The sequence below is a fragment of the Sminthopsis crassicaudata genome, chromosome 1 (assembly GCF_048593235.1).
Source record: "Sminthopsis crassicaudata isolate SCR6 chromosome 1, ASM4859323v1, whole genome shotgun sequence".
Taxonomy (NCBI): Eukaryota; Metazoa; Chordata; class Mammalia; order Dasyuromorphia; family Dasyuridae; genus Sminthopsis; species Sminthopsis crassicaudata.
Window position 1 is genome coordinate 70,655,006 of NC_133617.1, and position 26,255 is coordinate 70,681,260.

The 26,255-nt window shown below is 42.7% G+C and overlaps 1 protein-coding gene across 7 annotated transcripts in view; it reads left to right on the forward strand.

Moving 5' to 3' along the window:
* The window catches only part of CACNA1A (calcium voltage-gated channel subunit alpha1 A), a 255,371-nt gene that overhangs the window by 134,498 nt on the left and 94,618 nt on the right, over positions 1 to 26,255 (forward strand). For 4 of the 7 annotated variants that reach the window (XM_074286464.1, XM_074286895.1, XM_074286801.1 and 1 more), the window contains exons 8-20: positions 1,103 to 1,206; positions 1,515 to 1,630; positions 4,938 to 4,992; positions 5,942 to 6,039; positions 7,829 to 8,038; positions 11,773 to 11,885; positions 12,251 to 12,363; positions 12,579 to 12,710; positions 12,984 to 13,056; positions 15,290 to 15,407; positions 16,081 to 16,148; positions 23,657 to 23,763; positions 24,424 to 25,251. In XM_074286464.1, the coding sequence (XP_074142565.1) occupies positions 1,103 to 1,206; positions 1,515 to 1,630; positions 4,938 to 4,992; positions 5,942 to 6,039; positions 7,829 to 8,038; positions 11,773 to 11,885; positions 12,251 to 12,363; positions 12,579 to 12,710; positions 12,984 to 13,056; positions 15,290 to 15,407; positions 16,081 to 16,148; positions 23,657 to 23,763; positions 24,424 to 25,251 (2,135 nt within the window). Of the gene's footprint in view, positions 1 to 1,102; positions 1,207 to 1,514; positions 1,631 to 4,937; positions 4,995 to 5,941; positions 6,040 to 7,828; positions 8,039 to 11,772; positions 11,886 to 12,250; positions 12,364 to 12,578; positions 12,711 to 12,983; positions 13,057 to 15,289; positions 15,408 to 16,080; positions 16,149 to 23,656; positions 23,764 to 24,423; positions 25,252 to 26,255 lie in introns of all 7 variants that reach the window. The other 3 variants (XM_074286630.1, XM_074286718.1, XM_074286549.1) reach the window with 3 other exon arrangements.

Genomic DNA, 26,255 nt, shown 5'->3' on the forward strand with positions numbered 1-26,255 from the left:
CCCTCCCCTTTATCAGTTAAGGGTGCAAAATCTCCATAAAATTACCCAGGGCCTGAGTTTTTCCAATTAAGTTGTGTGAGACAAAGATAGGATACTTTAAATTAGCTGGCTTTTGTCTTCTCCCACTTTTCCCTTAATTGCATGTGTATCCAAAATACCCTCCCTGTTTCTCTGGCTTATGTATGTGTGTTCCTCCTCTCCTCTCTTTTCTTTTCCTCCTCTCTTTTCTCTTCTCCTCTCCCCTTCTCTCTTCTCCTCTCCTCTCCTCTTATCTCCTCTCCTTTTTCCTCCTTTCCTGCCTCTTCTTCCCTTCTCTCCTCTTTTCCTCTCTCCACTTTCCCCTTCTTCTCCACTCTCTTCTTTTTTCTCTTTTCCTCTTTCTTTTCTTTTTCTACTCTCTCTTTTCTCTCTCTTTTGCCCCTCTCTCTCCCTTCTCTATATTTCATTCTCTTACACACACCATTCTTTCTGATATCACCCTTCACAATATATGTTCTTTGGCTTGGAAAGCAAACTCTGTAAAAATTTCAGGATTCCTGATTTGGAAGAAAGCTCAGTAACAATCTTCATTCTGCCTTTGTCTGTGGTTTTTCATGATGGTCTTACCTTAAGCTGGAAGGAGTGAATGTTGGGGGTTCTGCCTCCCCAGGACCAGATGATACCTTGTAGAGGTACAGAGCAAAGTGAATGAACATGGGGGATTGGGGGGAATGAAACTAATTTCTCAGTTCATCCAGGATGTCACAGTTTGAATTTAGGGCACCTCATTCATTTCATTGCTCTTTGTTCCAATCTAACTACTCTTGGCCATCCTGGAATCTGCTGTATTCCCAGCTTAATCATGTGCCCCAGTATTCTAAGAGAAGCTTTTCCCTGTGGGACTGTCTGAAGGACTCTTAGCTGCCTGCTGGGGTTTTTCCTATGGGTTGGACCTGTCCTTTACTTGCACTTACAGTACTTGGAGGCTGAAGAAACCTCAGTCTTCTGGGAGGTAAAGAGACACGACTCCCCAGAGCGCTGGAGCCCTCCACTCCCACCCCACCACCTGCTCCATTGGAGTCTCACAGTAGTATTTCTGCTTTCCCTTTTCCCCCTGCTACAGAGCAATGATGCCTCAGGGAACACCTGGAACTGGTTGTACTTCATTCCCCTCATCATCATTGGCTCCTTTTTTATGCTGAACCTTGTGCTGGGTGTGCTGTCTGGGTAAGTCTCTTCTGGCCTGCCACTTTATTTCTTCACAGTTCCCATGCCCCATGTTGTGTGAAGAGAAACAAACTGGGGGAGAGAATGGCTTCTCTTCCTTCCTTTAGTACCCCAGGTTTAAGGGCAGTGGTATCCTTGACTTATCCCCCCAAGTGTTAACAGGTCCTATGCTGACCCTCTAGTGCCTCTGCCCTTTGCAGACAGGAGCACTGCTCCCACCTCCATGCCCACACATCCAGAAAGAACAAGGATTCTCTAAAACCCATAGTTAGCCAGACAATAGAACTCTGTACTTCCGTGCTTTGCAGGGAGTTTGCCAAAGAAAGAGAGCGGGTTGAGAATCGGAGAGCTTTTCTGAAGCTGAGACGGCAGCAACAGATAGAGAGGGAACTCAATGGCTACATGGAATGGATCTCCAAAGCAGGTGAGACCTTTACCTTCTGGCCCATGGGACATGCTGTAGATGCAGGGGGACCAGGTAGACTGGGTCTGACTATCTCTAAGATAACACCAGGATGGGGACTTCCAAAGGAGGGGTAGGCAGATATCCTTGAGTGGAAGAATGTTAGCCAAGAACAAGAGACAAAACTGGCTCTGAGACACCTACAAGACAATTAAATGATATCTCATTGGTATTTCTTTCTCTGATCATAAGCATCCATCATTCTACCTTTCCCTCTGTCTTACAACCCTCTAACTCCATTCCTTCATCCTCACCCTGACCTTCAATCCTCTTACCCCTCAGTTCTTCCCCAAGCCATCACCCTGCCCTGGCTATTCCATTCTCTTTTTCCCATCTTGACTTCTTAGTGAACTAATTTGGTTCTACATTCCCATTTTTGGTCCCTGAGTCCTTAATTCCATCCTAATCTTCCCCAGCCAAACCCCATCCATGGATTTCTTCTATCATTTGCTTCCTCCACTGTTATTTATATGTTGCTGAAAGCAGTTGGTTGAAATCACAAAACCATTTTGACCGAGTCCACTACAAATTTATGTTATATAATCTCAACTGAGTCCTCAGTGTCTTAATTCTTTCATGTCTCCTGAATCAATTCACTGTCCCACTCACCACAGCAAATTTTCCAACTTTTCATCTTTCCTCAGACTTCCCTTGATTGCCTCTTTCCCTCAACTTCTTAGCTGAGAACTTCACCTCAAATTTCATTGGGGGAAAAAATATGGTTATTTGCCTAAAGCTTCCTCTCCCCACCTCCTCATCTTGCAATATTCAAGTGTCTCTCCCTACCACTATTTTCTCTTTCACCCCATCTTACATGGAGAAGGGACTCTTATCCTAGCCAAGGCTATTCTTCTACATGTACAAATGATCCCATTCCATCTCATTTTCTCTAATTGGCTGCCCCTCAATCAATCATCCAGTCTGACTAATATTTATTTATTCTTTTCCATTCTACTGACTGTGCCTATAAACACATCCATATTTCCTTCATCAATCCCCCACACATACACACGCATTTTGATCCATCCATCCTTTCTAGCTATTAACCTATAGCTCTCCTCTCCTTAAACTCCTTAAGAAAGTCATCCACAATAGATGCTATTTCCTTTCATTTCACTCTTTTTAAAAGGCTACGGTCTCCTATTGCATCCAGGGCCATCTCCAGTCAAACTGATCTATATCTGCCTACTGGATCCAGATGACTAGAGAAAAAAGTGACTGATGTCTTTGCACAGCCCTCTCTCATTTAAATCCAATTCACTTGTGTGTCATAGTATCACCTCCCTAATGTCATGGTCCTCTGAAGGATAAACAGCTTTCTGCAATCTGACTTCTGACTTCATCATTCAACTGAAATCTGCTCTCTTTGATGCTACCAATGATTTAGCTTGCCAAATCTAATAGCCTTTTCTCAGTCTTCTTTCTTCACATCTTTGCAGCCTTTGATACTATTGATATTTTCCTTTTTCTAGCTTTTCATGACACTGCTCTCTCCTGGTTCTCCTCCTAAGACTCCTAAATCTTCTTTGAAGATCTTCATCTAGGCCCCACCTTCTTAAACTATGGGTCACAACCCTATATGGAGTCTGGTAACTAGAGTTGTGAAATTATGATTTATTATCAGTAAATTTTGATTTGTATATCTATTTTATATTCCTATATACTTGGGGTCATATCCAAATTTCTTGGGTAAAAATGGATTTCAAGTGGAAAAGGTTTAAGAAGCTCTGATCTAGGCCGCACCCATTATGGATGTCTATCATGGACCCTCTTTTGGCTCTATAATCTTCTTTAATGTTTGACCTTATGATCTCATCAGATCCAGTAGATTCAGTTATTGTCTCTTTGCTAATGATCTACTTATCCAGCACCAACTTCTTTGCTGACCTCCACTTTCAAATCTCAACTGCCTGGTGACTATCTCAAACTAGATACCCTGTCGGCATCTTAAACATGTCTAAAACAAAATTAATTACCTTTTCCTGTAAACCCTCCCTCCCTTCTAAATTTTCCTATTACTACCAAAGAGAGGTACCATCATTCTCCCAGTCATCCGAGTCACAGCAGAGGTGTCATTTTTGACTCCAAATTCTCTTTCATTCCCCATATCCAATTCTTCCAGTGGGATAATAATTGTAAAAACATATGTCACATAGTAAGTGCTATATGAATATTAGCTATCATTATCATCTGTTGCCAAGTCTATTAATTCTCCCTTCTACATAATTTCTTGGATAGACTCCTTGTATTCCTATGACTCTATAACCACTCTAGTACAAGCCATCATCACTTGACCCTGGGACTGCCAATGGGTCTGCTTGCCCCAGGTCTTTTTCCTCTTCGTTCCATCACTTACAGGTGTCAAAATGATTTTCCTAAAGTGTAGATATGACATTCACCGCATACAAATTCAATAAACTCCAGTGACTCCCTATTAGATCAAATATAAAATTCTTTCTTTGGCCTTTTGGGCCCTTTATAATCTGGTCCCATCCTGCCTTTCTAGTCTTCTTACACCTTCCTCTTCTCCCCATCCAGTGATGTTCCTTACGGTTATTCACACAATAAACTCCTTCTTCTCACTCTAAGCATTTTAAATTGCTGTCCCCCCCATACCTGAAAAGCTTTGCCTTCTCATCTCCATTCCTGATTTCTGGACTTCTTTCATGTCTTAGCTAAAATCCACCTTTTGCAAGAAGTCTTTCTTGAGCCCTCTATACTTTTGTGTCCTCTCTAAGATCATCTCCAATTTATCCTGTATATGGCTTATTTGAGCAAAGCAGTTTGCATGTTTTCTTCCTCTTCAGTCTCTTTGACTGAAGGCTCTTTGAGAGATTATGTTGTTTTGAGTATTTTTTTTTTGCCATTCTTTTCATCCCTAGTGCTTATCACTGTGCCTGGCACTTATTAAATTACACTTAGTAAATTTGTTGATTTGACTATGGAAATCATCTGACTTGGCTGGTTGGGCCCTTTTTCCCATAGTAAAAGAACTCTGGATACTAACTCATGTTGGGGGGAAAAGAAGTCCTCTGTATCATTTTTTCAAAAGCCAAAGGGGGACTCTGGAATCTTAGTTCTTATTCCAGGGTAACAACATTTGTTCCCTGGAGACTTTTTTCCCCAAGAGAACCCACTCCGACTTGGTCTGAAACCTTCCCAGACCATCTGGGATGTGATTCCAGGCCAAGCGTGGGTCCTGGCCCTGTGAGGGGGAAGTTCCATCTGCCTGACTGCAGGAGGTTAATTTGCTCTTCTTTTTCCTCAGAAGAAGTGATACTAGCAGAAGATGAAACAGACGGCGAGCAGAGACATCCCTTTGATGGTAACTCCTCTGAGTTTGACATGATATGTGATAGAGGATATGCTAGGGAAACAGTGGGCAATGAGGGCTTCCAAGGTGGGCCACTCCTGGCCAAGAGCCATTTTAGGAGATTCTCAAGGAGCCATGTCTAAGAATAACTTAATAATCACAGAAGTTAGCTTAGGGGGATCTATCTCCTAAGGCTAATTTATGATAGACAAATGGGGCAGCACCAGCTTGGACTCTATATGACCTAATATTCCTTTTGAGTTCTACTGTAGGATACTCCACAAAATGAAATTTATATCTGGGAACTTCTTAGTCAAAACTAACAATAAAGCTACCTTTAATAATTGGAGATTCTGTTCGCTAAGAGGTAGAGTCAAGTTCATAGAATAAGTTACTGGCAAATTAAAATTAAAGCAATTCATGTGGGAGTCTAAATGGCTCTCTCCAAAGATTGTGTGTCATTATATTAAACTGCCCAAGGTTTGAATTGTGCAACTGGGCCCCAGAAAGAATTGGGAAGAAGCATCCAAGAGGCAAATTTTTGCTCAATATTAAGGGGAAACTTTCTAACAATTGGAACTTGTCAAAATGGAATGGTCTGCCTTGGAAATAGTGAGTTCCCCCTTATCAGTGGTTCTTGAGCAAAGGAGATTACCTATCAGGGATTTTATAAGGAAGTTATATTCAGGCATGAGTTAATCTAACTTATCTCTGAGGTCCCTTTTAACTCGGGGGATCTGTGATTCTGTAACTCACTTCTGGAGCTATATCCAAATGCTGAGATGGGTCTTTCTTTGGCTCCCCAGCCAAAGCACTAGAACAGGCCAGAGGCTTTTTCCCTAACAAAATTCCCTTTTCCCCCAATCTCATCTTTGTGAAGAGCAATTTCTAAGAATATTCAGAGAGTTCCAAGACTGGGACAACAAGGGTAATGTCTTTTTCTCTTGCCATGTTCCTATTGTTGGAGCTCTGCGGAGAGCCACCATAAAGAAAAGCAAGACAGACCTCCTCAACCCCGAAGAAGCCGAGGATCAGTTGGCTGACATGGCATCAGTGGGTGAGTTTTTTCTTTCTTTCAATAAGAACCTCATCACAGGAGGTATGGTGAGAGGAATGGAGGGAGGGGGAAGGACATTGCAGGCTTGGTAACATTGACCACGTGAGAACAAGGGAACATGAAGATGACTGAAACTTTAAGTCTGGATGACTGGGAAAGTAATAGTACTACTAATAAGAGAAGAAATATTGTGGGCTAGAGGAATCATTAGATGAGGTGGCAGAAGACCTGGATTTCAGTGCAATTTCTTCTATTTACTGATCATATAAACTTGGGCAAATTCCCTAAATTCTCTAAGTCTCTGCTTCCTCCTTTGTAATATGGGAATAATACCTGTCCTGTTTATCTCAAAGGATTGTGATGATAAATCACAATCCTATATATGTGTATATATCATATATATAGTATCACATGTGTATATGTGTGTACATACTATATATATGTGTGTGTGTGTGCTGTATATATTATACATAAATAAGCACTGTGAAGCATCATAAAAGTGTAAAAAATTATTACAATTCCTTATATATAGGAGACATCTAATGAACATTTCTTGATTGAATAAATGTTAAGAAAAACAGGAAAGTCTAGACCAAGAAGAATTTGGAGGCAGAGGGAATACAAATTCAATTTGCCACCAATTGGACATCAGAGGGTAATTGGAGATCTGGAGCTCAAAAGGCAGTTTAGGGCTAAAAAACAAAACTGGTGAGCTCAAAGAAGGAACTTTCCTCCTCTTTTCACTCCTTTGTGAGGTCAGTTGAGGTCTCCTGCTCTCCGTGCTCCAGCCTCCAAGCTTGAATTCTAGATCTCTTTAAAGAGTTCCCAACTTGGTGCTCTCCCACTGGACCTGATCTCCTCCAGCCCTGCTTCCGTTGATTCTCAATCTTCAGCTGCTTGACTTACTTAGCTTTAGAAGTCAGCGTCCTCATATAGGATTCAGAGCTGAAATCAGAGTCTCTGAAATTGTTTGTCTTAATTTTGTTTTTAACGGAGCTCTTCACTGTAGCATCATTGTTTGTTTCTGTTGATGGCCCTTTGCCCTTACACTACTCAGCAAAGGACTGGAACAGAATTGCAAGAGCTCGTATCATTAATTCAGTGCTTTAAGAAAATAAATATGCATGCTGATCGTAGCTGCTTATGCCCAGAGCATTCGCTGTGTGTTGTGGCTGCTAGACAGATGCTATTGTTTCCCAAGTTAAACAGAGGTTTGTCAAACTAAGGACCCTCCTTCTTAAATCATCCATATCTATACACAGATATTCCCCCCATGCTCTCGAAACCCTATCCAGAATCCTGCGAGCGGGATTACCTTTTGCCTTCACTCTCTGTGCGCCCGGGGCTGGAACTGGAGGGATGCTTCTCTCACCATCACCCCCACACACCCCATCCCAGGCAGCTGTGCCCAATGACAGCTGCTGTGCTACAGAAACCCCAGTTTGGGGTGAGGGGGAGTGAGCCAAATTCAGTCCCCATTTAAACAGGCAAGCAAATGGCCTCAGGAGACAGATAAATGAAGGTATCATTATTGACATTATGAGATATAATTGTTTGTTTTTTCTTATACTGTTAATTTCAGGGAAACCTTCCTTTAAGAGTCGCAGCTGCAGAGTGGAGGAGGCTGGGGGGAGCGGGCAGTAATATTCCCCGAGGCCGGTGGGTTTGCTGGCTTGGTTAATTGAGTCTCTGGCCCCCAGCCTCGCCCTGGGCTGAGTTATGGGTTGGTTTCCTCCACAGGAAGGGCCTGCTGAGACTACCCTGACATTTTCCTTTCTCCCCTTGGCAGGTTCTCCCTTCGCTAGAGCCAGTATTAAAAGTGCCAAGCTGGAGAACTCGACTTTTTTTCATAAAAAGGAGAGGAGAATGCGCTTCTATATCCGCCGCATGGTCAAAACTCAGGCCTTCTACTGGACAGTTCTCAGTCTGGTAGCTCTCAACACGCTGTGTGTTGCTATAGTTCACTACAACCAGCCAGATTGGCTATCTGACTTCCTCTGTGAGTTGCTCTTCTTGTTGCTTCTCTTTTTTGTCCTAAAATCACTTTTCTTCCCCCATCACTTCTGTTCTTTATCTTTCCTTATAAACAAAGTCCCTCACTCCTTCCTTCCTCAGTTTCTTCATGAGTGAATCATTCTCCATGCTGTTTTGCACAAGTAAGCAGGAGGCTGGGTGGTACAATGGTTAGAGTGTCTGCCTCAGTTCTTCATCTGTCAACTGGAGTAGTTGTGAGGATCAAATGAGATTTTTTTTTTTTTGGACACAATCAGGACCAGGATCACACAGTTACTAAGTATCTGAGGTCAAATTTGAACTCAGATCCCCCTGTTTCTGGGGCTAGTACTCTATCCACTGTACCTCCTGGCTGCCTCTAAATGAGATTTTTTTTTCTGAAGAGCAGTTGTGTTGAAGTTGGGAAAGGGGGACCTCAAAAGGTTGGGGTCACATATCCATGTCACAAGGGGAGTCAAAAGAATTTGCAGGCTTGAACCAATATCCAAGTCAAGGGGCAAAGTTTATTGTAATTGTAATGCCAATTGCAGTAGGCAAAATTCCAAAAGAAATTAGCAAGGGATCGAAGAGAAGGGATAGATTTATAGGACAGAGCTAAATCAGAGCTTCATGTTACTTATTTGCTAATTTTATGGCTTACAAGTAGGTCTGAGGGGTGGTCTATTCACTATTGTCTCAGGAACTTGGTCATTACTGAACAACAGATTATCTATCTGACAGTCAATAATGTTTGTAGAACTATTATAAGGCCAGAAGACTTTGAAATCATTGACAAGTTGTTAGAACAAGAGCACTCTTAGGTCAAAGCTTCAGGACTACTAAAATATCTAAGGGAAGAAATATTATTACATTCCCAGGCTGCCACAGGACTTTTACAATCATTGACAGGTTGTCAGTACAATAAACTCTTAGGTCAGAGGGCCTTGGGATTACTAACATTTCTTCCCTAAAATCTAAGGGAAGAAATATCATTATATAGCTCTACAATTATTGACAAACAGGATTGTTAGAACAGTAGCATTCTTAGGTCAGATTATATCAGTTGAGGTTAAGTGCCTTGCCCAGGGTCACACAGATAGGCAGTGTTAAGTGTCTGAGCTGGATTTGAATGCAGGTCCTCTTCACTTTAGGACCTATATGCTATCCATTGCTCATCTAGTTAGCAATTTCCCTAGTTCTAAGTGTCATCCAGGATTCTAAAGTGAGAGACTGGGTGATGATACTGAAAACAAAGAGAGTAAGGGGAGAGAGATAACCTCTATTTATTTTTAATATTTCTTCAGCCTATCTATTCTCTCTCTTTTTCCCTCCCCCATCTTTCTCTCTCTCCCTCCTTCCCTTTCTCTCCATTTTCCTCTCTCCCTCTCCATCCTTTCCTTTCTCTCTATTCTTCTTCTTCTTTTTCTCTCTCTCCCTCTTCCTTCTTCCCTTTCTCCCCATTTCTCTCTCTCCTTCCCTCCCTCCTCCATTTCTTTCCCCCTTTTCTCCTTCTCTCCCTCTCTTCTCCTGCCTTTTTCTTCATTTTTGAGCCCTTATTCAATTTTTAATTTCCTGTTTCTTTCCTTTTTGAGTTTTAATCACTTGGACTCAGTCTGGGAAAGTCCTCCCTGCAGAGCTCCTAGTCTGTGCCCAGCAGGTTTTAGAGTTAGTCCCAAGATGCTCAGTTGGTGCTGCAGCCAAAAGTTGTATCAGCAGACAGAGAATATATTGTCTTTCTCAGTGAATAAAGATCGAGTGCCTCTGGGCCTCTCCATTCCAGGAACTAGCAGGCAGAGGAACCCAGGATGCTCAAGAAAAGAAAAGCTGTTGAGGGTGGGAAACCTCTGACCAAAATTAAAGTAAAGAGTTCTGACCAATCAATACGCACTTGAAATCCAAAGCAGAATAAGAGATGTGGGGGGAATAAAAAGAAAGCTAATCCTACCCAGGTGAAGAAATCAGTTCAAGGTTCTGAACTAGAAGGACTTTGGTTACTAAGAAGTCTCCTTGAGCTTTTGTCTTGAAGTTGCCTTTTCCCAAAGCTTCCCTTTCAAGCCTGGCTAAAGTGAGTATAAACTGATAGGTTCGAGGTTCACAAGATCTTCCTTCCTGTCCTGGGCTCTCTCAGCCTGAGGAGTGAAAAGAGTTTGCCCAGTGGACAGGGTGAGCACAGGGAGCAGGAGAGTTAATGGAAAGATGTCTCTTAGCTAAACCACAATCCCTGCCCACCTCTTCACTGTTCCCTATTGGCTTGGTTCAGGAAGCTTTGAAAGAAGAGGGCCCTGACCCAGTTTCAGCTTAAGTAATTACATTCAGCCTCCCTGAAGGCTCCTCAGGAATGAGGATTCTTTGCTTCCTGCCTCTAACTTCTGAGTTAGTAGAATGCTCCTCTATTATTTTCCCCAGGCAGTGGTTTTGTTTGTCCTGATTTGGGAAGGCCTGGAGATAGACCACTTCTGCTATGTTGAGGGCTTTCTCAGGGCTAGGAAATGGACCTGGGGTCCACCCTGGACCTCAGAATTAGAAGACCTAAGCCTGAGACCACTGTCAACTTGCTGAATGATTCCTATACAGTGTGATTCCTATACAAATACATCACTGGAGAGGAACACTAGAGTAGCAATTTTTCTTTCCATCCTATTTCCCCTGCCCCTTCTAGTTCTATAATCTATGAATCAGAATTGAATCAATTCTACTATTTCCCCCAGATTGCATGTGTTAGGCTAGGAATCCCAACTCACCATCCTTATAATTTTCTTTACCAAAATGTCCCTCCTCAACCACTAGTCCTCTACATGGAGTTGCCTCCATTAGAATATAAACTCTTTGAGGATTGTCTTGCTTTTGTATTTGTACTCCTAGGCTTGACACAGCACAGGTCACTTATTAAATGCTTCATAATTGGGTTTATTTTTTCACTCACTTTTTAAAAAAATTATTTAGATTTTTACATGGTTTTTAATCAACAAGTATTTATAAGTGTCCACTTTGTGTTGGTAAATAGGGGATACAAGTACAAAGAATAAAAACAACCCCTACTTGCAAACATTTACATTCTAATGAGAAAACAAGTAATAACTATCATATATTACAATTATGCCCAGTAAAGATAGAACCAAGAATCCAAAATATCAGCTTATTCCAAAGTCACCTGTGTTAGTTGTTGGATTGTGTGATAATATTCTTGTAACCCCATTATATGGATTTTCTGCATCAGGAGAAGTTGAAGAAGCTGGATTTTTTTCCATGAGAGGACCAACTAACTTTCCCTATTCAGCTTCACTTCAGATTGAATGATATCTTTATCCCCAATACCAGTGTTATATATTTTTAAAAAATAGTGTCACTTTAGTTCCCACAACTTTCTCACTGGACCAGGCAAGAATCAGAGCCTTCAGGGCAAAACTATAAGCTACAGAAAGTCCTGATGATCTAGCTCTGAAAACCAGCTAGCCCTTTTCATGAGATTTGCTTGTTTTGCTCCCCCTGAGACTGTTCTATTGGGGACATGAAAAATTATTCTTCCCCTTTCTCAGAGAAAAAACTGAGATCCAGAAAAAAAATATGGCATTTACACAATGAGTCACCGACCAGGCCAGAAATCACCAACCAAGTCAAGATTGGGAACCAGGGTTAAACTATCAAATGTCCTTAGGATCCTTCTAAAGGAAAAACTCCCTGGAGCACCAAAGGCTAATCCTCCTTTTTTTTTTTTTTCTGTTTCCCTTCTCTCACTTCCAGACTATGCAGAATTCATTTTCTTAGGACTCTTTATGTCCGAAATGTTTATAAAAATGTATGGGCTTGGAACGAGGCCTTATTTTCACTCTTCCTTCAACTGCTTTGACTGTGGGGTAAGTGCTTGAGAGATATACCTGTTCAGCCTTGCCTAGAACCAGCAGGGGCTTTAGGGGTCGGAGATGGTGGCTGGGGAAAAATCCTGTAGCAGTTTCCTACCTCCCCAGAGGATAGCAAAAAATTGACCCTTTATGGTTCACAGTCTAACTTTCCAGATTGGTAATTGGAAAGCAGAGCAGGAATGGAAAGAGACCATTCATTATTCCAGACCCACAGAGGATAAAGGTGTTTTAGTGCTACTGTAGTCAGGAATTACATAGGAAATTACTAAGGGGCATGTCTACCATTGGAAAATGTGGGGGAGGTGGTTAAATAGAGGGACCACCGTCACTAGTATCCAACCAGCTGCTTCTTGCTCCAGGTTATCATTGGGAGCATTTTTGAAGTGATCTGGGCTGTGGTAAAACCGGGAACATCCTTTGGGATCAGTGTGCTAAGAGCTCTCAGGTTATTGCGTATTTTCAAAGTCACAAAGTAAGTGCTCTCTGTTCTCTGCTCCCCTGACATTCCAGGTGGGAGTGGGAGGTGGGAGGAGATGGGAGTGGGATGTAGCAGCTGGCATCTCTCCAAATACTCGCCAGTAACCGGCCATGACAGGAAACCTGGCATCTGAGCCATTCTCTCCTTGTCCCCCTACCTGACTGGCCGGGCCAGGAGTAACCCACTGTAACGGGGTCTTCTGTTGGTAGATACTGGGCTTCTCTCAGGAACCTGGTCGTGTCTCTCCTGAACTCCATGAAATCCATCATCAGCTTGTTATTCCTTCTCTTCCTCTTCATCGTTGTGTTTGCCCTTCTGGGGATGCAGCTCTTTGGAGGCCAGTAAGTGTGCAGCATCTTGATATCCACCCCCTTGCAGCACCTGCTCAGATCTGCCCTTTCCCAGAGTCCCATAATTGTCTTTATCCCATTATATCATGGCAATGGAGCAGAACTGCCCCCCATCTCCCTTGCCCACTCGGGCCATTTTGAAAAATTTCTTCCTATGCTCCTGGTGTCATTGCTACTGGTGCCTTGCTCCTTGCTGCAAAGTAGTGGAAAAAGCCTTGGGGAGCTTTAGGACATGGAAACAATGTTAGTTTTTGTTTTGCACAGATTCAATTTTGATGATGGAACGCCTCCCACCAATTTTGACACTTTTCCAGCAGCAATAATGACAGTGTTTCAGGTATGGCTTCTGTCTTGCCCCCTTAGCCCACCTTGATTAAGTCTAAAAGCCTATTTGGCTTTTTAGACATACAGTGAGAATATTTAAGATACTCAAAGGACTGACCAGAGATTAAATGCCTCTTCTTCTTCCTTTCCTTTCTCTTCCCCTCTCCCTCCTTTCATTTCCTCTCCTCTCCTGAACCTTAACCTCAGCATCTCCCTCTCTTCTCCTCTCCTCTATCCTCTCCCTTTCCCTCCCTCTCACCTTCCCCTTCCTCTCACTCTCTCCTTCATCTTCTCTTCCCCTAACTTCATTTTTTTCTCCTTCCTTACTTTTCCCCTTTCCTCTTCCTCTCTTTTGTTCTCTCCCCTCTATCACTGGTCCGAGCCACGATAATAATTCTTACCTTCTCAGTTTGTCAAATTACTTTCTTGAGCTTTGAGGGCTTGGGACACAAAGTAGAAGTAGAGTGTGGGTGGCACACTTGATACCCAAAGTCTAAGTAGCTTTCAACTAGAGCTTTACCTCTAAGATGGTACCATATGAGGTGGCAGGGGTTTGGAGGCAGAGAGTTTAGGTTCAAATGCTAGCTCTGCCACTAATTGCTTGTGAGACTTTGAATAAGATAATTAACCTCTTTAGGCTTCAATTTCTTCATTGGTAAAATGAGCGATTGGACTCATGATCTCTAAGATTCCTCTCAGCTCTTAAATAGGAAGGAGCATAAGTAAAGCTTTCCTTACCCTCTTCTTCAAATGAAGTAGCTTCAGCACATGGAAGAGCCAAAAAGGGCTTAGGGAGGAAAGCACTACTTAAATTTCTTACTCTTCTCAAAGAGCTTTCATCAGGTTTTACCTTATTCTCTATGCATTAAAGTGCTGCCTAGTTATCTATTGTTATTAGTAATAAGTTAGTCAATGAGCTTTTATTAAGCATTTATTTCTCACGTGCCAGGACTGTTCTAAGTCCTAGAACTATCAAGAAAAGCCCCAAACAACTTACTGAAGTTGTCTTCAAGGGAGCACCCATTCTAACAGGGAAGAAAACAGCATTTGTATACATACTCTAAACTGAGTAGATGGAAGGTAATCTGAAAGAACAAGGTACTGTAGCAGCTGAAGGGATTAGGGCAGGTCTTCTGAAGAAGATGGGATTTCAGCTGTCTTGAAGGAAGCTAGGGAAACTAAGATGGGTTGGTACCATTAACATTTCACAACAGAGAAACCCATATCCTAGAGAAATGGCATAACTTGCATTAGGTCACCCAGAACTACAGCTGGGAGTGTTCTAGTACCAGTTGAGCCTCATTTTCATTTTCATTGTGAGCAATTATAACTCAATTGTAATCAAATATTACAAATCAAGGCTTGATTTATTATTTTATTATTTGTCTGGACTTAAGAAAGTAATAGAAGATATATTAATAATGCAAATTAAACATAAAAGTATGTCATGGGCACATTTTTATTTTTGGAGAGCTGGTTGTTAAACATCATAGCCTGAATAGAATCCAAGAATCCTTATTTCCCATCCAGAGCCCTGAGTTAAAAGTAGTTCAGAAAATGCTATACTTTGCTTTTCTTTTTTTAACTATTCAAATATATATCATTTTAATTTATGAAAGAACACAAACATTTCCATGGCATAGTAGATAAAAAAATGATTACACTTGAAACTATAAATCTGTGGTTTACAACTAGATATTCCTTTTAAATATAGGTTTTCTATTATCAAATTAGAATAAATTATCAATTTATTGATAGTATAGATCAATATAGAATAAATATAAAATAGAGTTATCAATAGAGAGCTCTTTTTCCCCTTTTTTCTCTTTTTTCCTCTTTGCCTTAGGGATGGCTACCATTAGACACAAATATACACACACATATATATACATATATGTATGTATGTATACACACATATAAATATGTACATATATATAAAATCATTCTATGCTACTTCTGTTTATCAGTTCTAGCTTTAAAAATTTGGATCTGGAAGTGAAGGTAAAAGAATAATGACTTGAACTCAGACATAGGCAGTATTCTTGAAACATTTTTCTCCAAGCAAATATTTGAGACAGGATTCTGAACAGCATTCCCCACAAGGCAACTGAGGCCAGAGTTCACTTCTAGCTTAGGAATTTGCTTGTCCATCACAAGCTGAGTGTCTGAATCTATGGAGAAGCTCCCTCTGGCCATGGAACCGAGATGGACCAAGAAGGTTTAATATCGTCCTTTTGGTTTTTCAGATCTTGACTGGAGAAGACTGGAATGAGGTGATGTATGATGGCATCAAATCTCAAGGGGGTGTTAAAGGGGGCATGGTATTCTCCATCTATTTCATTGTGCTGACACTCTTTGGGAACTGTATCCTTTGGGAAACCTAAAGGGATGGGGAAGAGAAAGGGAGTCTGGGGTGGGAAAGGTATGTGTGTATAGGTTACAGATAGGTTATAGTGGGGCATGAAGGATGTGAATGGACATATCTGTAACTAGCTAAGAGGAGGCAGAATGTGACATCAGGGGATTTGGAATTAATAGGATCTGAGTTCAAATTCTGCCTGAGACACTTCTTAGTTGTATAATTTTGAGCAAATCACGCAAACATTGTCTGCCTCAGTTTCCTCATCTGGGTAAAGTGGGAATAATAGTCATATCTATTTGACAGTGTTGTTGTGATGGGGAAAATGGACATAATAGTAGCATCTACTTGTTGGGATTGCTGTGAGGGATAAATGAAATAACTTTGAAGTATTATATAAATATTAGTTACTGTTGCCATTATTATTTTCATCATTACTGGCATATTGCTGTGCTTGCAGTCAGGAAAACCTGAATTCAAATCCTGACTCGAACACTTTGAAGTAGTATGATTCTGGGCAAAGCATTTAGCCTCTCTTAGAGTCAGTTTCCTCATTTGTAAAATGAAGGGATTAGACTCAGTGGCCTCCCATGTCCCTTCCTTCTTGAAATCCATGATTTCGTGATACTGTTGTCCTTTGACTAGTGCTGGATCTGTCCTTGACTCCTGCCTCCCCAGATACCTTACTGAACGTGTTCTTGGCTATCGCGGTGGATAATCTGGCCAACGCTCAGGAGCTCACTAAGGTGGAGGCGGTGGGAGAATGTTTCTCTGGCAAAGTTACCACCTGCTCATGCCTGATCAGGACAGCCTAGTGGAAGGGGAACCTGGAGGGGTGGGGGAACCTGGAGAAGCACCAAAATTTTTAGTGTACAGGATCAAAATGTATGTTTTGGATCCCAAAGAAGGAGGAGGGAGAAAAAGAGAGAAAAGAAGGAATTAAAGAAGGAAACAAGCACTTGTTAAGTACCTCCTGTGTGCCAGGCACTATATTAAGTGCTTTACAACTATTCTCTCATCTGGGAACTCCCCAGCTAGGAAACCAGTTAGCCACAGCCACTCCAACTTCCATAGACTAAAGAGAGGCAGGTCCTAGATGGACTTTAGTTCCCTCCCTTGGAGCCCATGAGGCTGACCTGTATATCTCTTGCCTATATTCTCATCAGATAAGCTCTGGGACTAGTCTGATGATTCTGGGCTGGACTGAGGAATTAGGAAGACCTGAGCATGTTCTTAGTTACTAGTTGTGTGACTGTAAGCTAATCATTTGATTTCTTTGCCTCAGTTTCCTTAGCTGCAAAAATGGGGATAATAAGAGACCCTTTCCTCCTCCCAGGGTCACTGTATGGCTCAAATGAGATAATATTTGTAAAGCTCTTAACACCTAGCACTATATAAATGGAAATTTGTTAGAGATTAGAGTCTTGAGTGTGATTTCTCAGTCTGCCTGGAATTTGTAGGTAAAGAGACAATAAATGATTTGGAATCAGGACACCTTGGTTGATTTGAAGCCTAGCTCTGCTATTTACTCCCATGTGACACTAAGCAAGTCATTTGCCTTCTGTGCCTCCATTTCCTCATTTTTTTAATGAAAATATTGCACTTTTTGACCTATAAAGTCCCTTCCAGCTCTAAAGAAAGACTTTTCCCCATCTTCCTTAGAAGATCTTATATCCTGAGCTAACTTCCCTCTCTCTCCCTACATCCTGTAAGGTAACCTCCTCCAAAACCTGTGAGTTGATAATATACCCAGGAGAGATAGCCTTGCTTTAGTATCACTTAGTATTGATTTGAGGAGATAGTGGTATCCTATATAGAACACTGGGCTTGAAATCAAGAAATCTCATTTTCACAAGTTCAAATCAGGCCTCAGATACTTACTAGGTGCTTGACCAGGACAACTTATTTAATCATACTTGCCTCAATTCCCTCATTTGTAAAATGAGCTGGAAAAGAAAATGGCCAACCACTCCAATATCTTTGCCAATAAAACCCCTAAATGGCATCACAAAAAGTTGAATGTGACTGAAAAATGACTGAATATAGGGAGAAAAAACTTTAACTTAGATACAAAATCAATGATTTCTTAATTGTCCACCTCAAATGGTCTTTTAGGAAGTTATTGCTTCCTGCTCTGACCTTGAGCCACTGTATCATCTAAGTAGTTTTCTAGTGATTGTGAACTGTGCCCCCTACCTGCCTTAAAAACTAGCCTTTCTTGATTTTTCTAGCTGTTGTACTGTCTTGGAGCCCCATTCACTCAAAAAGCACCTTGGCCTAGCTTATGTAAAATTCTAGGAGAAATATAGTTTTTTAAAAAGGCTACAGTCCCTGTCTTCAAGGAGTTTGCAATATAGTGTCACTCAGACATACCCCAGAAAGGGAGTGAAAAATTTTACATTCCTTAATGGACCTCGTGACTCTTGGAAGATCTCAAAGACATCCTTGGAGTCAGCCAGATAATGAATCTCCCTTTTATCCAAAAAGAAGGGAGAATGATTTTTAAACATGGCATTAGTCTAGATTCTTGGAATTTTTAATCACATTTAGCCAACAGAAAGAGTTCTGCTTGATTGCAGGTTAGAAAAGGGCTGTCTATACTGCTCTACTTGAGGCTCTATTTGCTGAGAGGTGATTTAATATGGAAAGCATCTTTACTATGAATTCACCAAAAGATCCAGGCTAAGTAGTCAGGTGTATTTGCTCTTCAACTCTTCTGTCCCACTTCTTCTAAAGTTAATCTTTATCCTTGCTGCTATTTTCCTATTCTGTCCTTCCTATACATAACCCCTGGTCTTACTTTCATCTCTTCATAGTATAAATTATATAATTAACCAATTCAATTATGCATGGTCATCCACCTTTGAATCCCTCCAATCCTGGGTTGCCCCCACCATCTGCATTCCCTGCTCCCAGTTCTGTGCTGCCAAAAGCTGATGGAAAGAGTTGTGCATCCATGCTGATTAAATTCACTACAAATTTGTGGTTTTTTCCTCATCTTCAATGGGCTTTTTCAGCTGAACAACTGTTTTGCTTTTCTTAGATTCTTTATCATACTCCTCATAATGGCTTTTCCAACACAAACACACACACACACACACACACACACACACACACACACACACAGATGACCTTCTCTTCTCAAGATGCTGTCATTGGTGAACTCCCCCATCTCCTCCACTCCATAGTTTATTCTCTTACCCCATCCCCTTTTTTTTTGTTTCATTCAGAGAAAAAGAAAAGAGACAGAGATAGGAAAAGACAGAGAAAAGGAGGAGAGAATGAGAGAGAAGAAAAGAGAGGGGGAGGGAGGAAGAGAAAGAGACAGAGAGAGAGAGAGAGAGAGAGAGAGAGAGAGAGAGAGAGAGAGAGAGAGAGAGAATACGAGTGAGAATGAATGAGTGAATATATAATCTCCCAGATGGGATGGATTGGATCCCAAATAAAGGGACTGGCTTTAGCAAAGAAAAAGGTTCGTTCTCTCTCTCTCTCTCTCTCTCCTCTTTTTCTTTGTTTATCTTTTCCTCTCTGTTTCCCTCTTCATGTGCTCTCCCCCCCTCCTCTCCTTGTCTACTACTAAAAATTTCTTACTGTCTAAAGATATGTTCAGGTCTCCCCCATCTTAAAAACAAACAAAATTACTTTCTCCTTTCAATCCATTGAGCTAATATTAAATGTATCTTCTTTTCATGACTAAATTTCTAATCCATACCTATTGCTTTCACATCTGCACTAGCTTCTCATTTTTCTACTCCCTTGCAATCTGGCTTCTGTACTAATACTATGCAAATACTGCTTTCTCCAAAATTATCAAAAATCTCTTACCTTCAAAATCTAATGGTCTTTTCTCATTCCTTCACTTATTCAAGTGAAGCTTTTAACACTATCCCTTGATTCCAAACCCCTTTTCCTGGTTACCCTACCCCCTTTTTGGTTTCTTTGACATTAATTCTAGGTATCTAATGGCTTCTTCTTAATATTTTTTGCTGGATCCATCAGTTTCTAGTCACCTGGGCATGAGTTTTCTTTTTCCATTCTTTCTCTACATTTTCTCCCTCGATAATCTTAACTTTTCTTGTGGGTTCAAGTATTATCTTGGCAGAGATAAATAAAATAAATAGGTACAGACAAGAAACATACAGAATAGAAGGAATATAATCTTAAAGGAAAATGCTCTATGTCTAAAAGTACTAAAAAAGCTTCCTATAGAAAGTAGGTTTGAGCTAAGTCTTGGAAGAGACCAGTGATGTCAGGGCAAATGTAAGGAGGCAGAACATTACAGACATAGGGGATAGCAGTCAGCACAGAAGCATAGAGATAGGAGGTAAAAAGTCTCATACGAGGAATGGCACATAAGTTGTTATCACCATCTTGTTGAGTTCATAGAAGTCAGTTAAATAGGAAAAATCTGGAGTGGTAGAAGGGATCCAGGTCATAAAGAGTCTTAAATGCCAAGCAGAGGATTTTATATAATAGAAATAGAATAGAATATAAAAAGATTGAGGTTTATTGAACAAAAGGATGACATAGTCAGACCTACACATTTTAGGAAAATGGGGACTGAATGGAGGAGGGATCGGATTGGGCAGAGATTTGAGGCAGGGTGTCAATTTGAAGGCTATTGAAGGACATCAAATTCTAGGGCAGCTATGTGGTGCCTGGAGTCAGGAAGACTCATCTTATGAGTTCGAACCTCGCCTCAGACATGTACTAGTTGTATGGCTCTGAACAAGTCACTCAACTAGTTTTCTAGTCTTTTGAATGAGCCAGTGAAAGAAATGTCCTCCAGTATCCTTGCCAAGAAAATCCCAAATGGGAAAAGAGATAATGAAGATTTGAATTAGGGTTATGACTGTATGAATGAAAAGAAGAGACTTATATGAGAGATGTAGAAAGGATAAAAAAATAACAAAATCTGACACTGATTAGATATGTGGGATGAGGGAGAATGAGGAATTGAAATGGAAACTGAGATTCTAAACCTGCACCTTGGAAGGTGGTGATGCTATCAACAGTAATAGCAAAGTTCAGAAAGGGGGAAAGTTTGAGTGGAAAGTTCTAGAGGCCGCAAGGTAGTACAGTGGATAAAGCACTGGCTCTTGAGTAGTAGCTGTGTGACCCTGGACAAGTCACTTAACCCTGATTGTGGAAGGAAAGAAGGAGAGCAAGGAAAGAAAGGGAGGGAGGAAGGAAGGAAAGGAAGGAAAGGAAGCAAGGAAGGAAGGAAGGAAGGAAGGAAGGAAGGAAGGAAGGAAGGAAGGAAGGAAGGAGGGAGGGATGGGAGGAGGGAAGGAGGAAGGCAGAGAAGGAGGGAGGGAGGGAGGAAAGAAAGAAATAGTTATGTTCTGGACATACTGATTTTGAAATACCATAGGACATCAAATTCTAGGGTAGCTCTGTGGTGCCTGGAGTCAGGAAGACTCATTGTTATGAATTCAAACCTGGCCTCAGACACTCACTAACTGTATGATCCTGGACAAATCACTCAACCAATTTCCTCATCTGTTAAATGAGCTAGAGAAAGAAATGTCCTCCAGTATCTTTGCCAAGAAAACCCCAAATGGGGTCATAAAGATTCACAACTAAAAAAATAACTCTACAACAAGAAAAAGAGCCAAATCTGAATGTGCATTAAGCAGTTAAAAATGCTGGATTGGGGCTCAAAAGAGACAGTAGGCTTAGATATATAGAAATGGGAATAGTTAGAGATGATAACTGAGCCCTGGGAGCTGATGAGACCATTAAGGGAGATAGAGGAAGATCCAGGACTAAGGGGGGGGGGGGGCGGTGTTAACCACAGTGAAGCAAAGTGACAAAGAACAGTTGCTAAATCTCATCAATCCTGCCATCACAACATCTCTCCTATCTTTTCCCTTTCCTTGTATTCATAAGACCACCACTGTCTTTCAAGCCTCAATTATTTTTACTTTGATTGTTTAAATAGCCTCCTAATTGGTCTTCCTGTTTCTAGCATATTCCCCTCTTCAGTTCATTCTCCATACAGCTGCCAAAATAATCTTCTAGTCTGACTATGACACTCTTCAAAAACTCTTAAGGATTTCCTGTTACCTCTAGAATAAAATAAAAACTCCTCAGCCTGGCATTTTAAACCATCCACAATCTAGCACCAACATACCTTTCCACCCTTATTCCATTTTTAACTCCTCCAATCCCCATCAGAGTTTATATTTCAACCTAACTAGACCATTAACTGTTCCTCCGAGCTTCACATGCCATCTCCTGATACCATCATTTGCTATTCCCTCTTCACTGCTTTGGAACTTTATTCTTTTCCTTCAGGCATAAGGGACTCTGTGTAGTCTTCCCCAACTCCAGGTTCTTAGTGCTCTCACTTCTTCCTCAAATTCTCTCATATTTACTTTTGGTGTGCTCTGAAATAGAATATAAACATCCTGAGGACAGACTCTTTCATTCTTGTTTCTGTCCCCAGCATGTAGCACAGTGTCTGATGCACAGTAGGCACTTAATAAATGTTAATGGGATTGAATTTAAATTTAGATGCCGTCGCATCTCTGCAAAGTCAATTGGAATTGGAAAATTCCATTGAGAGAGGCCCACTGCCAGTCCTGTAGATAATGCAAATGGCTCAATCAAGTTAGAAAGTCTAGTTCCAAGGGGGTCAGCTCCCTTGGGGATGTTTAGCTTGGAAAAGAAAAGACTTGAGTGGGGAAGGAGGGAGGCATGGTAACTGTCTTCAAATATTCAAAGTGTTGTCAAGTGATTAGATTTGTTCTGGCTGATCCCAAAGGGCAGAATTAGGAATGATGGGTAAAAATTCTAGAGAGGCAGATATTAGGCTTAAGGTAAGAAAAAAATTCTTTCACTAATAGTGCTATCCAGAAATGGGGGAAATGGAATGGACTGTCTGGAGTGGAAGGGCAGGGAGAGGGGAGCATTGTGGGTCCATCCTGCCATCTACCCCTGCCCTCCCCTGGACATCTTCAATGTCAAACATGAAAACAGTTTGTCAGGGTTGTTCAAGAGAGTCACATCCACTTGGGTATGACTTAGAATAAGAGCCCACCTTTTTCCATTTTCCAATTATTTGAATTATATTGCAGACCAGTCCAGAAAAGAGGAATCTCTTCACTTCCCAGGGCAACCCAGCTTTAGAAAGGTCTGGGAAAGGGGTTCTAAAGCTGAGGGTCTTTCCTTTTGCCCTCAACTCCTTGATTCTCTGGTGCTTCTGCCAAGGTGCTCAGAGAGGAATGGCAGTACTGGCATTTTTAGCCAGAGAGGTCCCATGCAGAGGGAAAGGGGAACCCCATTAGCCAAAGACTGGCTGACTTTTCTCCATCTGCTTGTCATAGATGACAAGGAATGTCCTGGTCTGGCTGTTTCCTAGGTGGTAACTTTGCTTTCTTGTAATAAAGAGCTGTGTCTGGCTAAGGAAGATGCATTGGAGTAGCATGATGACTCTATCGGTGGGGTTTGTTCTGTCCATTTCTTTCTTTCTTTTTGTTTTCTGTTTTACAAATAAGGGGCTGCATGGAGGCTGAAGATGGATTAAAAGTCCAAAACGTCTTTTTATGTATGTATTTTTTTAATGTCTTTTTTACGCCCCCTTTTCCAACTTCCTTCTCTCTGAGTCTGTCCAGCTGGTGACCCCCCAGGGAAGTCCAGCAGCAGTGAAACTTTACCTGGCTTGCCCTTCCCTCTATATGTCCCCTTCCCCAGAGAGAGCTCCATCCATGCCCCTGTGGACCTGTGGGCTCCCTACTTGTGTCTCTGTGTGGGAGTTCTGTGTGCTGCATGCCACGCATGGACCAGTGAGCTTCTTCCCTGCGTCCCTGCATGGGGAACTGCAAGCACTGTCTGCCGTGGGCTGTGGGCTACTGTAGACCAGTGGGTTCTCTCCTTGTGTCTCTGTGTGGGGAATCATGAGCACTGCATGCTATGGAGGCAGCTATAGGAGGAGCCCTGTGCACATAGGGGTGGGGGGAGGTGGAGTTTACTCCCCATGCATGTGGGGCTGGCTGTGTTTTTAGGGATTCAGAGATCTGAGGGGCTGGAAACCAGGAAGGAGGAGGGAGGAAAGGCTTTGACAGCTGTGCAACAGCTGCTCATTGGCCACTCCCCACAGAGGCCAGGCCAGATCCCAGTGGGGAGGGGGGACTTGGGGAGAAGGTTTTAGAACAGGGTTCTTAGCAATCACCAGTCTATGCTAGGGTCAGAGATCAGGACCCAAGGCTCTATCTATGGTGTGTGAATGGGGAACATATGTGCTCTTTAGGATGAACAAGAAGAGGAAGAGGCAGCCAACCAAAAGCTTGCCTTACAAAAAGCAAAGGAAGTGGCAGAAGTGAGTCCTCTGTCTGCAGCCAACATGTCCATAGCCATGTAAGTGCCGCCCATCCAGGGGAGCTTAGTCAAGAAGCCCAGGGACCGAGGGCCTGGCCATCTCAGCCTCCCGGGGCTGGAGCACGAAGCCCTCTGTCTCAGAAGGAGGAATAGGGAGGGTGGCTCCCTGTGGCTGACCCTTTGTTGTCAAGCAACCAAACCTGTTCTCTCTCTCTTTTTTTTTTTTTAATACTTTTTATTATATATTTTTAATAATATTATCCCTTGTATTCATTTTTCCAAATTATCCCCCCCTCCCTCTATTCCCTTCCCCTGATGACAGGCAATCCCATACATTTTACATGTGTTACAATATAACCTAGATACAATACATGTGTGTAAATACCATTTTCTTGTTGCACAATAAGCACAATAAGCATTAGCTGTTCTCTCTTTAATACTGACCATCTCTTAGGAGATGGGGAGAGCCTTTGTTCATAAGGAGGGAAGGGAGCAGTGAAACAAACACTTCTACCCTTTGTGTGAGTTTCCCCAATAGGGCAGAGATGGCTGGGGGGAAATAGTGTTACTGCAGGGCCATTGAACCAAGGGAGGTGGGAAAGACTCCTACCCAACTGGAGCAAGACCTCTGCCCTCCTGCTCAGAATTGGGGGATGTCTGAATGTCTTCTCATTTCATACTTCCATGGTTCCATTCTAGGAAAGAACAGCAGAAAAACCAAAAATCCTCCAAGTCAGTGTGGGAGCAGAGGACGAGCGAGATGCGGAAACAGAACCTGCTGGCCAGCCGGGAGGCTCTGTACAATGAGCTGGGCCCCGAGGAGAGATGGAAAGTCTCCTATGGCCGACACATGAGGCCTGACATTAAGACTCACCTGGACAGACCCCTGGTGGTGGACCCACAGGAAAACCGCAACAATAATACCAACAAGAGCAGGCCCAGTGATCCCTCCATGGATCAGCGGCTCAGCCAGCAGCGGGCTGAAGACTTCCTCAGGAAGCAGGCCCGTTACTACGACCGGACGCGGGGAGGCTACGAGCGGGCTGATTCGGGGGGTCTGGAACCCCGGAGGCAGAGGAGCAGCAGTAAAGAGGCTGACCTGAACCATGAAGGGTCATACGGGAGGGAGCCAGAGTACCAGACCAAGGAGCGTGACGGGAACCAGGATCGGGGCTTTCGGGAGGGGGACCCAGAACGGAACAAACCAGGGGACCCCCATCGGAGGCATCAGCACCGACAGGGGGGCAGCAAAGAGAGCCGCAGTGGCTCTCCCCGGACGGGCGAGGGTGAGCGGGAGCCCCGGAGACACCGGGCCCATCGGCGGCCGGGCGAGGAGGGCACCGAAGACAGCAATAAGTCAGAGCGGCGGTATCGCCACCGAGAGGGGAGCCGGCCCAGCCGAGGGGGCGACGGAGAGAATGAGCCTCCTGACGGGGACCGGCGGCGCCGACACCGCCACACGGCCCCATCTGCCTACGACAATGACCTCAAGAGAGAAGACAAGGAGAGGAGGCACCGGCGGAGGAAGTAAGTAAAGGGAGCTCCAGAGAACCGGTGGGGTGGGGAATGGTGCTGCAATGTCACCAGGGTCACCCAGGAAAGCCCAGTGATCGCCGGGATGCCAGGCCGAAAAAGGGAGGAGGCTTTTAAACCCCCCCTCGCCCCCCCCCCCGCTATTTCTGCCCTCGTAAGCAATCTCTGGATCAATTTCATCTCTTTTAATTTTTCCTGTGATTGTCCATGTGTGTGTATGTATTTTTAATTGATTTAGTTTGTGTCAATAATGAGCTCCGCTGCTTCTCCCCGGCTGCTAGAGACGCCACTCTGCCAGGTTGCCCTGCATCTGCGCCTCTGCATTTCCCTCCTGCTACTGGGCTGTCCAGAACTCCTGAGCCTTTTGGTCTTTGGGCTGCCAGGGCAATGAGATTAGGTTTGCACACGAGACACCCTCCTAAGCAGGCCAGAATGAGATGTCTGGAACTCAGTCCTCCACCGTTTTTTTCTCTTTCCCAGAAAAGGGCAACAAGACTTTTTTTATTCCTCCCATGCCCCTGGCCTTCTGAGAAAGTTACCCAGCTCTCTTATTCATTCGTATGAATCTCCCCTGGGTATTCACTACTAAAGGACCACCTGGTCTGGCCCAAGCTCCCATTCTTAGGGTAGGATGGGCTGTGAGGCAGAGGTCAGCTTGGGGGCAGGGGAAGCTGCTCCCACCATCACCACCAGTGTCACTGCTTATTAGCTCCACACTCAGTGGGGTGATTCTTCCTTACATATTCCCACAATTGTCATGCTGCACAAGAACAATCAGATCAAAAAGGAAAAAATGAGAAAGAAAGCAAAATGTAGGCAAACAACATTTTAAAAAGATGAAAATACTATGTTGTGATCCACACTCAATACCCACAGTCCCCTCTCTGGGTGCAGATGGCTCTCTCCTAGTCTGAGTCACCTCATTGTTGAGAAGAGCCAAGTCCATCAGAACTGATCATCATATAATTTTATTGTTGCTGTGTATGTTTTCTTGGTTC